The 17644-nt window shown below is 40.5% G+C and overlaps 1 protein-coding gene across 1 annotated transcript; it reads right to left on the reverse strand.

Moving 5' to 3' along the window:
• Positions 1-1445: 1445 nt before the first annotated feature.
• On the reverse strand, positions 1446-17369 carry LOC130928034 (zinc finger protein 260-like). Its single transcript, XM_057854225.1, has 3 exons — positions 16112-17369; positions 10838-11230; positions 1446-3405 (listed from the first exon to the last, which is right to left on the reverse strand). The coding sequence occupies exons 1-3, from the start codon at positions 16245-16247 to the stop codon at positions 1802-1804; spliced, it is 2133 nt and encodes a 710-aa protein (XP_057710208.1). The 5' UTR covers positions 16248-17369; the 3' UTR covers positions 1446-1801.
• Between the last annotated feature and the right edge of the window lie 275 nt (positions 17370-17644).

The following is a 17644-nucleotide window of genomic DNA, read 5'->3' on the forward strand; positions in this document are numbered from 1 at the left end:
ATACTTTCAACTGTGAGATGTTTGAGGAGTTTCTTGCATGTACAGCCCGTTTCAAGTCACCCCCACAGCATCTCAGTGGGATTATGATCTGGGCTTTAAATCGGCTATTCATAGCGGGGGTTTAATTAGTCTTTGCAGTTGATTTCAACAAATTCCGTGTAGTTTGTGTTTTGATCATTTCGGGGCTCCAGAGTGGCTAAGCTTGCGCGAGTCAATGGTCCCTTCCTAGCATGCCAATAAAAAACAATATTAACAGATGTAACAAAGTCAAATAAATTCAAAATTCAGATCATTGTTCAAAGTACAAATGGAGTCAAAACAATGTTACACCAAACTGCCGTCATTCATTTATTTCTGCAGGACTATTTTTTTTAGATGTGTAATTGGACCACAATAGAGAGGACTGCTTCGGCCACCCGTAACCAGGCTGCGTTCGAGGAAGGTGGGAAGTCGGCCTTATCTCACTCGGATGGTACCAGTTGCGACATCAAAGCGTTTTTTTTATTTTAATTTTGGCCATCAAAGGAGACCTCCAGCAAACCTGCCTTCTCATAAGCGATCGGTTGTCTCTGTTGTAGTGAACCTAATTAACTTTTTAACTAAAATAGTCCTAAACCGGCAAAATCTTGACTTGAATCTATCTTTAAAGGATGAAACAGTATTAAAACTTTGACGTGTCGAAAGTCGAAAGAAGAGAAGTTATGGAATAACGGGAGCAATTTTAACAACTAACGGTTCATTAACAACAAATTAATTTAATGTAGTTTAAAGCTGCTGATAGAGAATTGGGACTTGATTATTTTATTTGTCGTTTTTAACTGTTAACTTGATACTGAAATAGTAGTTTGGTTTAGCCGGAGAGGATTTAAAAAAAATTTTGGAACTGATGTACAAAACTTTAAAAGCGGGTTGGGGGGGGGGGGGGGGGGCATCATTAATCGAATTATAATTGAATCGGAGCCTCTGAATCGGAATTGAATCGTTAGGTGCCCAAAGATTCCCACCTCTGATCCCAAGGAGCATATGTGCCACTACTACCCATTTGTATGATGTTATTGTGTCTGAAAGGTGGACAACAGCTGCAATTAGCAATTAATCAATGATAATTAATTATTAATTCACTAAAGTCAACAATAATGTAAGCATCTCGTGAGGCTGCGTTTTAGAATAACTTTTGAATTTTTTAATTTGGTGTTGACGGTTTCAAATATCTGTGAAAAGTGTAGTTTGAAAGAGGGAGAGTATTTGATTTGTATATATATAATGGCGCTTGAGAGTTAAATCGGGTGAGCCAATACTTTTGGCAATAGTGTGGATGCACATCATACAAGGATTAGACATAGCACATGTAAGGCACCAAAAGTGCCAAGCCTCAACAGGATTTGAGGAAGCTCTACAGCAGGGTTCACTAAATCCGGACATCGGTGCCACTTTTCCTGTCGTGTTTTCCATGTCTCCCTCCTCAAACACACCTGAATCAAAATAATCATGATCATTATCAGGCTTCTGGAGAGGTTGCTGATGACATAATCATTTGATTCAGGTGTGTTGGGGGAGAGAGACATGGAAAACACGACACCGAAAGTGACACCGAGGTCTGGATTTAGTGAACCCTGCTCTACAGAATACAATTGTCCTCCATGCAAAATCTGATGAAGCCAGCCTTTATGACAGGTAAAATATTCATTGGCCACAGCTTGTCACACCAAAACAAACGTGTTTCTGATCCTTCCAAACGAATCCTTGACCACTAACTGAGCAGGAAAAAGGTTTTTGCCAGTGTGGGTTCTTGTGTGTTTTGTTAAGTCTCCAGTATGAACAAATCTCTTTCCACAAACTGAGCAGGAAAAAGGTTTTTCTCCAGTGTGAATTCTTGTATTTTCAAGCTAATTTTTTGCGTGAATCTCTGACCACAAACGGAGCAGGAAAAAGGTTTTTCACCAGTGTGGGTTGTGTGTTTTGTCAAGTCTCCTTCCTGAACAAATCCTTTTCCACAAACTGAGCAGGAAAAAGGTTTTTCACCAGTGTGGTTTCTTTCATGTCTGTGTAAGTTTACCTTTTGGGCGAATCTTTGACCACAAACTGAGCAGGAAAAAGGTTTTTCGCCAGTGTGGGTTCTTGTGTGGTTTTTTAAGTGTTGCTTACGAGCAAATCTTTGACCACAAACTGAGCAGGAAAATGGTTTTTCGCCAGTGTGGGTTCTTGTGTGTTTTTTTAAGTATTGCTTATGAGCAAATCTTTGACCACAATCTAAGCAGGAAAAAGGTTTTTCGGTAGTGTGGGTTCTTGTGTGTTTTGTTAAGTCTCCCGCCTGAACAAAACCTTTTCCACAAACTGAGCAGGAAAAAGGTTTTTCACCATTGTGGGTTCTTGTGTGTTGTTTTAAGGTGCTCTTGTGACTGAATCTTTGACCGCAAACTGAGCAGGAAAAAGGTTTTTCACCGGTGTGGGTTCTTTCGTGACTTAGTAAGTTTACCTTTTGAGCGAATCTTTGACCACAAACTGAGCAGGAAAAAGGTTTTTCACCAGTATGGGTTCTTTCATGACTTAATAAGGTTGTCTTCCGAGCGTATCTTTGACCACAAACTGAGCAGGAAAAAGGTTTTTCACCAGTGTGGGTTCTTTCGTGACTTAGTAAGTTTTGCTTTTTAGCAAATCTTTGACTACAAACTGAGCAGGAAAAAGGTTTTTCACCAGTGTGGGTTCTTTCGTGACTTATTAAGTTTTGCTTTTGAGCAAAACTTTGACTACAAACTGAGCAGGAAAAAGGTTTTTCGCCAGTGTGGGTTCTTGTGTGTTTTGTCAAGTCTCCCTTCTGAACAAAACCTTTTCCACATATTGAGCAGGAAAAGGGTTTTTTACCAGTGTGGGTTCTTGTGTGTTGTTTTAAGGTGCTATTGCTATGGAATATTTGACCACAAACTGAGCAGGAAAAACATTTTTCGCCAGTGTGGGTTCTTGTGTGTTGATTTAAGTTACTCTTGGTTTTCCCACCCTGAGAGCATTTGCAGAGTTTGTCGTCACCACAACATGTCTTATGACCATCATCATTGGAAGTTGAGTGTGACATGGCGCCATCTCTGTCCGATGGAGCAATGTAAATGTCTGCTTGCAATCCTTCTGTTGAGCTGATGCTACTCCCCCTGCTTGGAGGCTCCGCCGCTCTGCTGGCCTCACTCAGACCATCTTCACTCTTCAAGGGCTCACCAGTAGAACTGGTGATATGCGCCTCGTCTTCCTCCTTTTTACCATATGGCAGCTCCTCCTCCTCCTTTTTGAGTGGAAGTTGCTCTTCTCTCTCCTTCTGTTGACAGGGCTCTGGCTCCTCCTCTTTGATTTGGGGGAGCTCAACATCCTCTTTTACACCAGGGGATTCTGGCTCAGCACCAAGAAATCTTCTGAAACCTGCATGACACAAGAAAACCACTGATATATTTTATGCACCACCACGGTCTCATCGGCCGAACTTTTATTTGTGCAAAACTTGGAGAAGACGAGTATGAGTAAGTGATGCCTGACGACTTCGCGGTTCACGTTGCGTGGATTCAATGCATTGTGGGGTTTCAAAAATTATTTATCAAAAACTAAAAGTGAAAAAATACACGTCATTTAATTTTGGGGCACAAGAGACATTTTTTAACATGGAGATGAGACCGAAAATTCGGCGCCGAAGGCTATCGGACAAAAATGGCAATTTAGAGAATGCAATTTCGGTCAAAAATGTTTTGAAGACCAAAAATTTACCATTGAATTGTGTGAAGAACCTTAGTCCTCTTGTGATGATGTTATTAAAACACAGCGAGAAGGAAAATGCTGGCTGACGCAGTCTTGCAAAAATACCTGGCTCACAGCCAACATGACCGCGGTTTGGAAGTATTTTCAGGTATCAAGCAGTGTTGTTTTCGTCAACAATGAGGACAATGAAAACATTTCGTTAACGAACGTGATGAAATTTACATCTAACGATATGACAACTACATGAAAATGTGCCATCGTACCCGTTATATGTTCACAATGTGTGACATTTGATAGTTGTGCACGAAGTTTTTTTTTTTTTTTGGTAGACTTTGTTTGATGGTCACAAAAGTCTCATGACATAATGAGGCGACAATTGAGCATTTTCCCTCTTGCAAACACAAAAACTAAACAAACAAACAAAACAAAACAAAACTCCAAGAAAAACCACCCTCAACCCCCCCTACTACCCACGACACATATCTCCAAAACAAACTATGGTTATTGTTTACCTTTTAGAAGGGAAAAGGGCTCTGATCAAGAAAAACTAATACATATATATTTGGTGATATCCCAGGCAAAGTTCAAACATCTACACAAAGACGGCATTCTGTGCTTCTAACATCACAAAAAAGGGTTCCAGACATCCTCAAAGGACTCTGCCAATCCACAGAGTGTCATTCTAATTTTTTCAAGTCTGAGAAAATATAACATCTCTCTGATCCAATGGGCTTGCGGAGGTGGGACTGGAGACTTCCATCTTAAAAGAATTAGCCTCTTAGCCAGCAAGGTTGCAAATGCTATAAGGTCCCCTTTCTGAGAGGGTAGAAAACTTGCTGCTGGAACCACACTAAATAGAACACTCAAGGCATTTGGAACAATGATTTTTGATAGGACAGCAAAAATGTCAGACCAAAATGCAGTTAGAGAATTACATAACCAAAACGTGTACATAATTGGCCGGAGCCTGCTTACATCGATCACAAGTGGAGGAGACTGCATCAAATACTTTGGCTAGCCTAGTTTTGGTATAATGTGCTCTGTGTAGAATCCTGCACTGAGTAAAACTGTGTTTAGCACAAATTGAGAAATCCTGTGTCCGACACAGGATTTCTCTCCAGACCTCTTAAGGTATACTCATTTCCAAACCCGACTCCCATACCGCCTTAAGGGTATTTAAAGTGGAGTTTGAGCTTTTGTAAATATTTGAATATACTGTCGTTATTGCACCCTTTAGTGAAGGCAAAGGTTTTAAAAAAGTATCTAAGACAGAGGCCGCAGGGAGTGTCGGGAAACTTGGCCAAAGTGAGCGAACATAACTGCGAATTTGAAGATATTTGAAAAAAATGGCAGGTAGGTAATGAAAACTTTTCAGATAGCTGTTGAAAGGAAGCAAATGTTCAATTCAGATATAAGTCCTTGAATGTTTCTATGCCAAGCCTAGACCACATAGTAAAAGTGTTATCCAGTAGAGAAGGGGGAAAAGCATGATTAGGTGAAATTAGAGCCTGAGTGGAAGGCGCCTGTAGACCAAAATATGCTCTAAATTGGTTCCAAATTATGAGACAGGAGAATACAACAAAATTTTGTGAATATGGACTGGTAGATGACAAGAGCGGTGAAAACAATAGGGATTTCAGTATCACCGGTTTAACTGAATTGGCTTCAACATCAAGACACAATGGGGTGCTATCAGTACTCTCAGAGCAGCACCAATACGTCAAGTTCTTAATATTAGCTGCCCAATAATAGTATAAAATATTTGGAAGAGCCATTCTACCTAGTTCTTTGGGTCTTTGGAGTGTCTGATAGCGCAACCTGGGTTTCTTTTTATTCCATATAAAATCCCTAATAAGGATGTCCACCAATTTGAAAAAGGAAAGAGGAAGAATAATCGGAATACACTGGAACAAATCAAGAAATCGAGGAAGAATGTTCATTTTAACTGAATTTATCCGAGCTGGAACAGAGAGATTGAGCAAGGACCACCTTTCGAAGTCTTGTTTGAGCTGTGCGAACAGCGATTTAAAATTCATCTTACGAAGATTGCTCAATGTGTCCGCCACATAAACTCCAAGATAAGCAAAACCTGCTTTAGATACTTTAAATGGCAATGTTTCTAATGGATATACCTTGGCTAGCTGATTTACAGGAAATATAGTGCCTTGCAAAAGTATTCGGCCTCCTTGAATCTTGCAACCTTTTGCCACATTTCAGGCTTCAAACATAAAGATATGAAATTTAATTTTTTTGTCAAGAATCAACAACAAGTGGGACACAATCGTGAATCGGAACAACATTTATTGGATAATCTAAACTTTTTTAACAAATAAAAAACTGAAAAGTGGGGCGTGCAATATTATTCGGCCCCTTTACTTTCAGTGCAGCAAACTCACTCCAGAAGTTCAGTGAGGATCTCTGAATGATCCAATGTTGTCCTAAATGACCGATGATGATAAATAGAATCCACCTGTGTGTAATCAAGTCTCCGTATAAATGCACCTGCTCTGTGATAGTCTCAGGGTTCTGTTTAAAGTGCAGAGAGCATTATGAAAACCAAGGAACACACCAGGCAGGTCCGAGATACTGTTGTGGAGAGGTTTAAAGCCGGATTTGGATACAAAAAGATTTTCCAAGCTTTAAACATCTCAAGGAGCACTGTGCAAGCCATCATATTGAAATGGAAGGCGCATCAGACCACTGCAAATCTACCAAGACCCGGCCGTCCTTCCAAACTTTCTTCTCAAACAAGGAGAAAACTGATCAGAGATGCCGCCAAGAGGCCCATGATCACTCTGGATGAACTGCAGAGATCTACAGCTGAGGCGGGAGAGTCTGTCCATAGGACAACAATCAGTCATACACTGCACAAATCTGGCCTTTATGGAAGAGTGGCAAGAATTTAGCCATTTCTCAAAGATATCCATAAAAAGTCTCGTTTAAAGTTTGCCACAAGCCACCTGGGAGACACACCAAACATGTGGAAGAAGGTGCTCTGGTCAGATGAAACCAAAATTGAACTTTTTGGCCACAATGCAAAACGATATGTTTGGCGTAAAAGCAACACAGCTCATCACCCTGAACACACCATCCCCACTGTCAAACATGGTGGTGGCAGCATCATGGTTTGGGCCTGCTTTTCTTCAGCAGGGACAGGGAAGATGGTTAAAATTGATGGGAAGATGGATGCAGCCAAATACAGGAACATTCTGGAAGAAAACCTGTTGGTATCTGCACAAGACCTGAGACTGGGACGGAGATTTATCTTCCAACAGGACAATGATCCAAAACAAAGCCAAATCTACAATGGAATGGTTCAAAAATAAACGTATCCAGGTGTTAGAATGGCCAAGTCAAAGTCCAGACCTGAATCCAATCGAGAATCTGTGGAAAGAGCTGAAGACTGCTGTTCACAAATACTCTCCATCCAACCTCACTGAGCTCGAGCTGTTTTGCAAGGAAGAATGGGCAAGAATGTCAGTCTCTCGATGTGCAAAACTGATAGAAACATACCCCCAGCGACTTGCAGCTGTAATTGGAGCAAAAGGTGGCGCTACAAAGTATTAACGCAAGGGGGCCGAATAATATTGCACGACCCACTTTTCAGTTTTTTATTTGTTAAAAAAGTTTAAATTATCCAATAATTTTTTTTCCATTTCACGATTGTGTCCCACTTCTTGTTGATTCTTGACAAAAAGTTAAAATTTTATATCTTTATGTTTGAAGCCTGAAATGTGGCGAAAGGTTGCAAGGTTCAAGGGGGCCGAATACTTTTGCAAGGCACTGTATTTCACTCTTTCCCAGATTCAGTTTATACTAGAGCTGGGAATCTTTGGGCACCTAACGATTCGATTACGATTCAGAGGCTCCAATTCGATTATAAAACAATTATTGATGTACCCCCCTCCTTTTTTTCCCCTTTTTTTTTTTTTTTTTTTTTTTTATGTTTTGTACATTAGTTCCAAAATTGTTCAAAAATACTCTCAGGCTAAACCACACCACTATTTCAGTATCAAGTTCACTAATAGCAGTAAACAAATATACAAAAATAACATTAAATAAAAAACTCCAGTCCCCATTCTGTATCAGCAGCTTTAAACTACATTCAATTAATTTAATGTTGTGAATCAGCCGTTAAATTTGTTAAAATTGCTCCCGTTATTCCATAATTTCCCTTTTGTCTACTTTCGACATGTGAAAGTTTTAAAACTATTTTAAAGATTTAGGAGTATTTTAGATAAAAAGTTAATTAGGTTTGCTTGGAAGGTTCGCTACAACAGCCTTGCAGGGAAGTGTACTGCTTTAAGATGGCGGCCGTTTATAACGCCCGCATCTAGCTTTTTGTAGATGTGCTGCTAACACTACCAAATCTATAATGCATCTAGTCCTATATAAATGATATCCACCGTAACATTACGGTATTTGGATGTACTTTGAAGCAGCTTTTCGGCAGCAGTCAGGTATGTTGTTGTGTTTTTTTATCTCGTTGCATGAGTTGAGCTAGAGCCGTGAGTTGAGCACTGGCATTACCCGAGGGGCCGGGTAATGGGAAGCATGATGTTTAGCTACTCTCGCTCCGTTCCGTCCCAAAGACCGCGCGGCGCGCTGAGTGTTATATACTTCCGCTTTACTTCGCATATTTTAATAATCGGAATTTGGATGTTTGTGAATCGTTCTCGAATCTTTCACGGCCGAATCGCGAATAATCTAAGAATCGGAAATTTTGCACACCTCTAGTTTATACCATGAGATTTTACTAAAATCACTTAAAACAGTAAGTGCCGCAGGAATGGAACGAGATAAGTCTGACAAAAATAACAGGTGATCGTCAGCATAAAGTCCAACTTTCAGCTCCACACCATGTCGCACTATACGACATAGTTCAGGGTGGCATTTCAGTGCAGCTGAAAGTGGTTCTATGGCCACCGCAAAAAACAGTGGGTTTAAGGGACAGCCCTGCCTGGTAGATCGAGATAAGTGAAAATATTCGGAATTAGTATTATTAGTTCTAACTAATGCTTGTGAAGACGAGTACAGAAACCTAATCCAAGATGCAAATTTCGTTCCAAACCCAAATTTTCCCAAACAAAAAAATAAATAATCCCATTCCACTCAGTCAAAGGCCTTTGCAGCATCTAAGGCCAAAAAGGCCTCTGACCGAGCTTCGGTTGAGTGGTTGTACACAACATTGAAAACCCAGTAAAAGCTGCATTTCAATGGGCTTGAATGAGAATCGGAGATACATGCCTGATTTAGCATTTGGGGGAGAGCGCCAAGCTAAAAGGCCTCGGTAAACACCTCCAACAAATATGGAGCTAATGACTTCCAAAACATTTTATAGAACTCAGACGGAAAACCATCCAAACCTGGGCTACGGCCACTCTGTAAGGATTTAACTGCTTGAAATTAATCTACTGTACTTGTGAGCAATTTGCATGAAAAATGTACTCACCTTACTGAGGGCAATGTAAACATCTGACGTGTTTTTCGCCAATCAAAGCTCCTTGACAAATCCTGCTACGAAGTATTTCTAGCCCTCAAGGCATTTGAAGGCTTTTAAAGTTTGGTGGGTGTAAGTACTCCTCATGTTTATCAGGTAATTCAATATGTCCGGCTAAATGTGGCAGCTCGAAAGCCTGTCACAATTTACAGCTGGTAATCATTGTATTTTTTAGGAAAATTCCATTTTTGTCCACGTGTTTTCCCACACTCCACCAGAAGGTCCATGATGACAATGACAATGGCTCCGTGCATTACCTCATGAAGTGTCAATGCATACAGCAAAGATGAAGACGTTGGCATCATCCCAATAAGTTTTCAGCTGCAAAATCAAACTTGAAGTGCTATTTGTTATGTACCACTCTGGGTGTCCAAAACTTTGTTATTTTAAACTTTCCAATGATGTATCACACATGCATGTTGACATTTTTTGAAATTTGGCGAAATTGGGGGTCTCAGAATCAGGGGTCGCGTTAACCGAATATTTTAGTTTTTTAAAACGGTGACGGAAAAAACTGAAGTCCGTCCGTCATTTTGACAGGTTGCAATTCACACCCCAGACCACAGGGTGGCGAGTGAGCATATTAATTAGCTATTGTCTCTGTTAATGCATGACGTCGTTGGCTATTCTGTCAGAATATTGTGGTGTCACCGGGGTCTGGCGGTGGCACCGTATTGACACATCAACGCGAGGTTCTTATCTGTGCACCCGGTGTGCCAGCGCGTCATCCAATTGGTGGACTAGATTGCCGCCTGTGTATAGACCCCAATAACATGATGTCACAAATCTGCCCCCCTGACTGGAGCCGCCATATTTTCCGTCAGCTCGTCGTGTTTACACATTACCGCTACGTACATAACTCCTATCGACTATCCAAACGACTACCACAGATTATGTAGTAGTCATTTTATATCTGGTAAGATGCATTTAATATATATTTAGAAGATTTTGGGCTGACAACCACAATTAAGATCATTGTGTGACGTTGGTGATTGGGGTCTATATAGTTGCCTCTTTTTCTTTGGGGGCGGAGTTGTTGTTTTGTTGGTGTTGTTGGCGGTAAGCAGAGTAAAAAGAGGGTGAAAAATACCACGATTTCCGTGTCTAATTTTTCGCCGCCGAGCAAGTGTTACAATATTAATTAAAAATGAATGAAAACTAAATACTATTGAATATGTCATCATTATCATTTAAAAAATTTAAGTGATGGGTAAAAATAGATTATGACCGGATTTTTATGACCCTGCCAGTCAAAATGACAGACAACGAAAATGTCTAGCGCAACCTCTGCTCAGAATGGAACTTCAAGCCATCTGATTGTTTTCCGCCAAGTGCTCGTCTTTCACACAATCACGGTGCACATGCATGTTCTGCAGATGGTCACTCTATACGCACTTCCATTTCATGAGTTTAGACACACATGCATTGCACCTTAAACTCGCCCTGATGTGCCGACGTCATAATGAGTAAGTATTATAGTCAAACAACACGGACTGGACACACTATCGCATAAAGACTTAATGGATTGAACGAATGCCACAAAATGACAGTTCTTCAGAAAGAGCCCCGCATTCCCCTCAATTTGAATAACATGATACTTACAGAACAGCGAGCGTGATGTAAAGTCGTCACTTTCTGATGGTCGAGCGATGAGGTTGTCTGCTTGGAATCTTTCTTTTGAACTGCTGCCACTCAGAAGCTCCGCCCCTCTGCTGTCCTCACTCGGATCGCCATCTTCAACCTTCAAGGTCTCATTGGTCCACTTGTGGATGTCCACCACCTCCACTTTACCATATAGCTGGTCGTCGTCCTCCTTTTTGAGGGGATAACGTTGCTGCTGCTCCTCAAAGTGGGGGTTCTCAACTCTAACGAGACACTCCTCTTTAATGAGGACGAATTCTTCCTCCATGTTCTTGACGTATGGCGACTCTTCCTCCTCTTCTTCTTTCATGCGAGCGCACTCCTGGCGTTCAAGACGATGCACTAGCCTGACATCTGCAAGACCAAGACCATTATCACACATGAGCCAAGTTTTATTTCTTTATTTGCCATGTTCTGTCCCCCAAATATCTACTGTTTCAGAAATAATCCTTCCTAATATTCCATCCAAGTCGGATGTTACTGAAAGGTCGTTTCTCCATTTTCGATTGGTAAATATTAAGCCTGAACGATATATCGTTGAAATTAGAGCTGAAACGAGTACTCGAGCAACTCGAGTAACTCGAGTTTAAAAACTGATTCGAGTAATTTTATTCACCTCGAGTAATCGTTTATTTTGACAGCTCAAAGCATCACGTTTTGCTCGGACTACTTTTAATGCGGGACAACGCGCTGTCACGTGCGGAGAGGAAGAAGGGGGGGGGGGGGGGAACTTACTGCTGCCGACAGCCGCCACAAACAACACCGACGTTGCTAAATACTAGCCCGTACGATGCTACGTTGGTACAGGTAGCGTCTCATGCGTCTCATAGAGATCACATGTATGTTGAACTAGATGCTAAATGACAGACTCGGCCGCGTCTGGGCAGCTTTAGTAAACAGCCGCCATCTTAAAGCAGTAGAGCGCTAAGCGCTAATAAAGAGCGCTAAGCGCTAATAAAGAGCGCTAAGCGCTAATAAATAAGATTAACGTTCCTGTTCTGAAGTCACGTTAGCCCTGCGGAGGGCTAGGTTTCTATTAATTATGACCACTGTCGATGCTTGGCTAACGTGTCTTACATACAGGCTTTAACATAACATAGCATTGTGGAGTGATGAGGGTGTAAAATAAAAACTTAATCATGCTAACTATCAATTTTAGCTCAGTAGTCATTGCTGGATAAAACACCAAGTAGCACTGGTGCTAATGTGCTCCAATACAGCTTGTATCATACATTTATTTTGAACACTGCAAAAACTCAAAATCCTGTCAGGACTTACAGTTTAGACTAACTTAAAACTTAACTAGAACTTAAAAATGGCTTGACACAAAGAGAAATTCAATTGAAAGACGTGGGAAAAAATCCAAACTTTTAAGTGATGTGTGTTATCAAGCGTAACGGCATTTTTAGGTAAGATATATATATATTTTTTTGTAATAAGATCTAAAGTTTTTTGAGTGAAAGCAGTGAATGTCTTTTTTTTTTTTTTTTTTTTTTAATTCTAGTTACATCTGAGATGCAATTGTTGGCTGTTTTCAACAATATACATCGAAAATAAAGACATTGATTGACTGAAAATGGTTCAAAATTAGATGAAATGTCTTGTTTTCTCATGTATATTTATAATTGCTCTTCACCTAAAAATATATTTGTTTTATCCGATTACTCGATTAATCGATAGAATTTTCAGTCGATTACTCGATTACTAAAATATTCGATAGCTGCAGCCCTAGTTGAAATATCGCCATCGCGATGTACGCATGTGCAATTGTCCCATCGCAAGGACGTGCGATAGTTTTTTTTTTTAATCCACAAAATTTTGTTTTGGGGAAGGAGAGTGGCTGTACGGCTCTTTCCCTCCAGCTAAGCAGTCATAGGCCCCTCCCCCTGCTAGAGTGCAGTGGAGGAGGGGCCAAACAGCAGAGCGGAAGGAGGGCGAAAAGAAACTGAACATCCGAAATTTGGAAGTATTTTGGCTATCGACAAGAAGATAAGGAAACATAACAGCCCTGACGACAGTGCCTCGCCGTGGTTGCCTCAACAAGAAGTAATATGTCGAACATGTTGAAACATTTGAAACGCAAGTATCTATGCATTCCTGGTATGAGCTCCCCATCAGAGAAGCTTTTTAGTACAAGTGGGAACATTGTTACGTGCCAACGTTCTTGTCTCAAGCCCGCAATGGTGGATAAACCAGTAGTCTTGGCCAAAAACGTATGACACCCAGTTGAGAATTGCTGAGCAAGGAAGGTGGCCGATATGCAGACAAATACATAACACAGCTGCAGGAATGTCTTTTCTTCTTTTTATTCCTGTGACAGCTATCAGAAAGGCAGGAAATTTGGGAGTTAAAATGGTTGTTATTCATCACAGCTATTTACAGTCATTCAGTTCAAATTTTTACAAGTTCAATTCAGTTTGTTTCTTTTATATTTAAATTTATTGTAAATTGTAATTTTCAAATAACTCAAAGGCATAGCACAGCGCCACATTTTTTTTTTTTATTGAAAATTTTTGTCTAAAGATTTTTACAACTTTGTTGCTGTTTTGCAGGTTTATATTACTATATTTTGTGTAAACAACTCAGGGGACTAATGCACTTGCACTTTTATTTGTCAGATTTAATATTTAAATTCAAATATGTTTAACAACTTTGTTGTTATTTTACTGAGGTTATTATTTATTGTTATAGTTTGTGAACAACTCGGGACTATTGTGCCTGCTCTTTTATTTTTCATATTTAATATTTTTGTTCAAATATGTTTACAACTTTGTTGTTATTTTACAGAAGTTTATATTTATTGTTAAAGTATATCTTGTGAACAACTCAGGTAATGAATGCAACTGCTCTTTTATTTGTCATTTAATGTATTTTCTGCTGTTGAAGTGTAAAACAAAGTGTTCAATAAATCATCTATTTTGTTCAGACATGGCTTCCTGGATCCCTTCATGCAGCAATCTTCATCATTCAGAAATTAAATGGTATTATATGAATACACTGTGGTCACGGTGTGTAATCGAAAGTATTTCCAAACAGCTATTCAAGTAGTCTAGTGAAAATTTCTTTAAAAAAATATATATATATATATATATATATATATACATATATATATTTTTTTAATATCGCAGTATAATATCGCAATATATCGCAAACCCCCGTAAAATCGCAACCATAGTTTTTTTTCAATATCGTTCAGGCCTAGTAAATATATAGATTGTTACATGAGAATAATTTAATTAAAGTGTTGTAGATCACATTAAAATTAGTAAGAGACGGTCGAAAAAAAAAACAAACTGTAAAGACAGAACAAAAACCACAAATGGAGTGCTGCGTGAAGGCACTAGTCATACATTTTGTTTCTTTAAACATTCAAATTGAAATGTATAGTATTTGCGAGACAATTGAGTCAATAGTCACCTTATTCACCTGACACCTGGGACTTGATATTTGCTTCAGGCTGGTTTATGCTTGTGTGGCGGACCTACGCTGTCGAGGCAGCCCTTTTTGACCCTCCGCCGTAGTCTGACGTTTACCTCCACAAAATCCTGACTTTGACGTGACGCAAATTGACTGTGAGTGGTCAGCTTAACTGTTGTTTCCGGAACAACACCGGTTCAGCCCGAAATCATCGAAGAGGTCCGTAAGTACGACCACCTGTACAATGGTTCGTCAAGGCATTCTAAAGCATGGTTTCCCCTGCAGATAAAAGATTGTGGCGCACTGCTACACCAAAATAAAAGCCGCCACGCCTTGCAAAGAGAAGTTTTCTTTTTTTTAAGGCCGTTTCAAACTAGCGGCAGCCTAGTGTGAAGGGTTCAGCGGCAACCTGTTCATTGTGTATGTCCGTAACTAAGCACGGCCCCCTTAAGAGACGATCGGACTGGGAGCTGTGACGCAGAAGGAAGCGAGGAGGAGAACGGGCGAGATAGCGAGAGATACCGGTCGCATGTCGCGGCAGCCCGCTGTTATTTTGTTTTTGTTATTCTTTATTATTGTTGCCACGATAAAGTGGGCAAGCCAATACAGACTTCTGTCCTTCTTCCCCCCCATTCGGGGCATTACAGTATTTTGGATCCGACTTTTCGGCGAAAGTGAGCGGTGGACGGCCGTCTTGTTTGAATGAAATTGCGCCGAGAGATGGGGCCCAAAATAGAGCCTTGCTCTATTTTCAGAGCGCCGCCACGCTAACGTCAACAACGAATTCAATAGCAGAGGGGCAGGCGTACTTAAATCTGTGCTATCAGGCTTTTTTGGCGGACGGACATACGCAATCACGGCTGACGAAACCTTGATAAATGCGCTATATTTTATTCAATATTCGCGAGGTCTGTGACACTTGATAAATGACTCTCATTCCTCTCCTTGCCAAGCTAAATGGTACCTCGATGTGCGTTTGTGTGGAAATGTAGTGAAATAAACTATTCACCTTCTCACCGAAACTAGTAAAACTCTTTACACGGTAATTGGAATTTCCTCCTACTACTTGAAACGGGTCCATTACAAGGCCGTAGGTTTGGTCTCAACATTGATAGGAACGGTATAACGGGATGGGTCATGAATAAGATCAAACAGATTGGGTGAACGGGGGTCAGGGTTACATTTCTCACCAATATGAACCTAATTAAATGATAGGCTAAATGATCAATGCAAAAATAAATCTGTATTGACTTATGAGAGGCTGTTCCCAGCAGAGTGAACATCTCAGCATGAGTGGATTTGAGTGCGCTCACTCAATGAAGCATTTAATAAAGACATGCTTTTGTCTATGTTATTCTTGTTAGAAAGTTATTCACATTATGAAGGACGCTTGGTGGGACGGTAACATGTTTAAAACTTTTACGGTATCGGATCAGGAATCGCTATCGGCAGATCCTCAAAATCGGGAGACTCGGACTTAGACTCGGGTTCCAAAATATGCTATCGGGACATCGTCATTATATTGTTCGTAGATAATTTTGAGTATGCTATTAATATTTTATTTACATCTTTAATGTTTTATTGATAACACATGTATTTCCAGGGATTTATATTAACAGATTAATATTACATATATACACAAAAACCAATGTTAAAAATGGTTCGGGTTGACACTACTTCACGATTTTTTCACCATTAACGGCTATAAGTGGTATAATAGGAAAGCAAAATTCGAATCCCTTGACAGCACTACTTTTTAAGATTGAAAATGAATCATAACCACATCTGTCATGTACAGTATACGCAAAGTGAACCAACCTTCTAGTCTGTGAAGAACAACCTTTGCGAACATTATTTTGGACACATTCGAGTGTTGCTGACGTGGAGGCTCCTCTTTTACTCCGCAAAGTTCCTCCTGGAACTTTACTGCAGCCGGTGTGATCCTCGCGGACATTTTCCTCACTTGATTTCTGAACGCTTGACGACGTGCCACGTAGCTTTGTTAGCGGCCGGTATAGTGCAGATTGTTTACCGACAAAGGCCAGCTAGGCTAGGCTAGGCTAATGTAGGCCGCATAACAGCGACTGCCGAGACTTGAAGATGACTGATGTTTGAGTCCGTAATGTAGCTCGTGCTGGACATGTCGTCGAGGCTTCGGTTTAGTTAAGTGACTGAAATAAAGAAAAGACAAGACAAAAAAAAAATCCGAGGAGAAAAACGTTCCACTTTTGTCAGTCGATATCTTTTTCATTTCCGACCAGGATTGCATGATGGGAAAGACAGCCTCCAGCCCAATCACACTGTAAAACCTGCCTAGTTTAAACGTAAAAACCAAAAACAGCCCACATTACATCTTCTCTTTCAAGATAAAAATGTCTCTCTTATACATCTTAATCTATATTTTGACATGATAGGGGAAAAAATCAACAGTGTGATTGTAGCGTTATCATTTCTCCTATAGACTAGTGTTGTATCGGTCGCGAACGATTCGTTCTTTTAGAACGAATTGTTTTGGTGAACGAGACCGAACTAATCATCATCTGCACTGATTCGTTCTATGAAGTAGTGTTGTATCGGTCGCGAACGATTCGTTCTTTTTGAACGAATTGTTTGGGTGAACGAGACCGAACTAATCACCATCTGCACTGATTCGTTCTATGAAGTTGGTGCTTGTTCACTGCGTGGGAGGGCGTTGAGCAAGCGGCAGCGTCTTCTGACATCGCACACGACCAATCAGACGCCAGCCTCATCGCGGGCAGGGGAGGGACCCGAAACAGAATCAGGGCGTATGTCACTCACTTCCACGTGTGGCCAATAAGCAGCCAGCGTGCAGGCAAGGGGGCAAGACTGAGTTTTGTCACTTCCCGTTCAGTGACTCGGTCCTCCGGTTCCTGACCTAGCTTGCTGCTAACGTGACTTTCCAGTAATGACTATGCGGTGAACGAATCAAAAAATGAAAGGAAAGGACTTTGTCACATATTTTTTAACGTGGAGCCTATCAAATGCAGCTCAAAAAGACAAAAACACCACACAAATCTAGCGAGCATGGTGTAGTGTACTACTTTTCTCAACAGACTCGGGACTACCTATTACGACATACTATCAAATTTACGGTAATTTAAAACACGGGTAGCTACGAGGCAAGCAAAAGCTGAGCTGCGGTCGCGTGACGGCAATGAAGGGGGCAAAGAACTGTCACTATATGGAGGCTTCATGACAGTGATATTTACCTCATATGTGCACAGAAAAAAAGAATATTTAGTATGATCACCATAATACTGATTTGCAATGAAACGGTATATACATGTCCATTTTTTCCAAGTGTTTTTTTTTTTTTTTTCCGTGTCAGGT

The sequence above is a fragment of the Corythoichthys intestinalis genome, chromosome 13 (genome assembly GCF_030265065.1).
Source record: "Corythoichthys intestinalis isolate RoL2023-P3 chromosome 13, ASM3026506v1, whole genome shotgun sequence".
NCBI lineage: Eukaryota > Metazoa > Chordata > Actinopteri > Syngnathiformes > Syngnathidae > Corythoichthys > Corythoichthys intestinalis.

What these genes read in the sequence shown, in the direction of transcription:
- LOC130928034 (XM_057854225.1), bottom strand. Translation starts at nt 16,247, where the DNA reads ATGTCCGCGAGGATCACACCGGCTGCAGTAAAGTTCCAGGAGGAACTT. An exon ending in TGTTCTTCACAGACTAGAAG is followed by an intron (nt 11,231 to 16,111) that starts GTTGGTTCACTT and finishes TTGGTCTTGCAG; the next exon opens with ATGTCAGGCTAGTGCATCGT. An exon ending in TACATCACGCTCGCTGTTCT is followed by an intron (nt 3,406 to 10,837) that starts GTAAGTATCATG and finishes TGTGTCATGCAG; the next exon opens with GTTTCAGAAGATTTCTTGGT.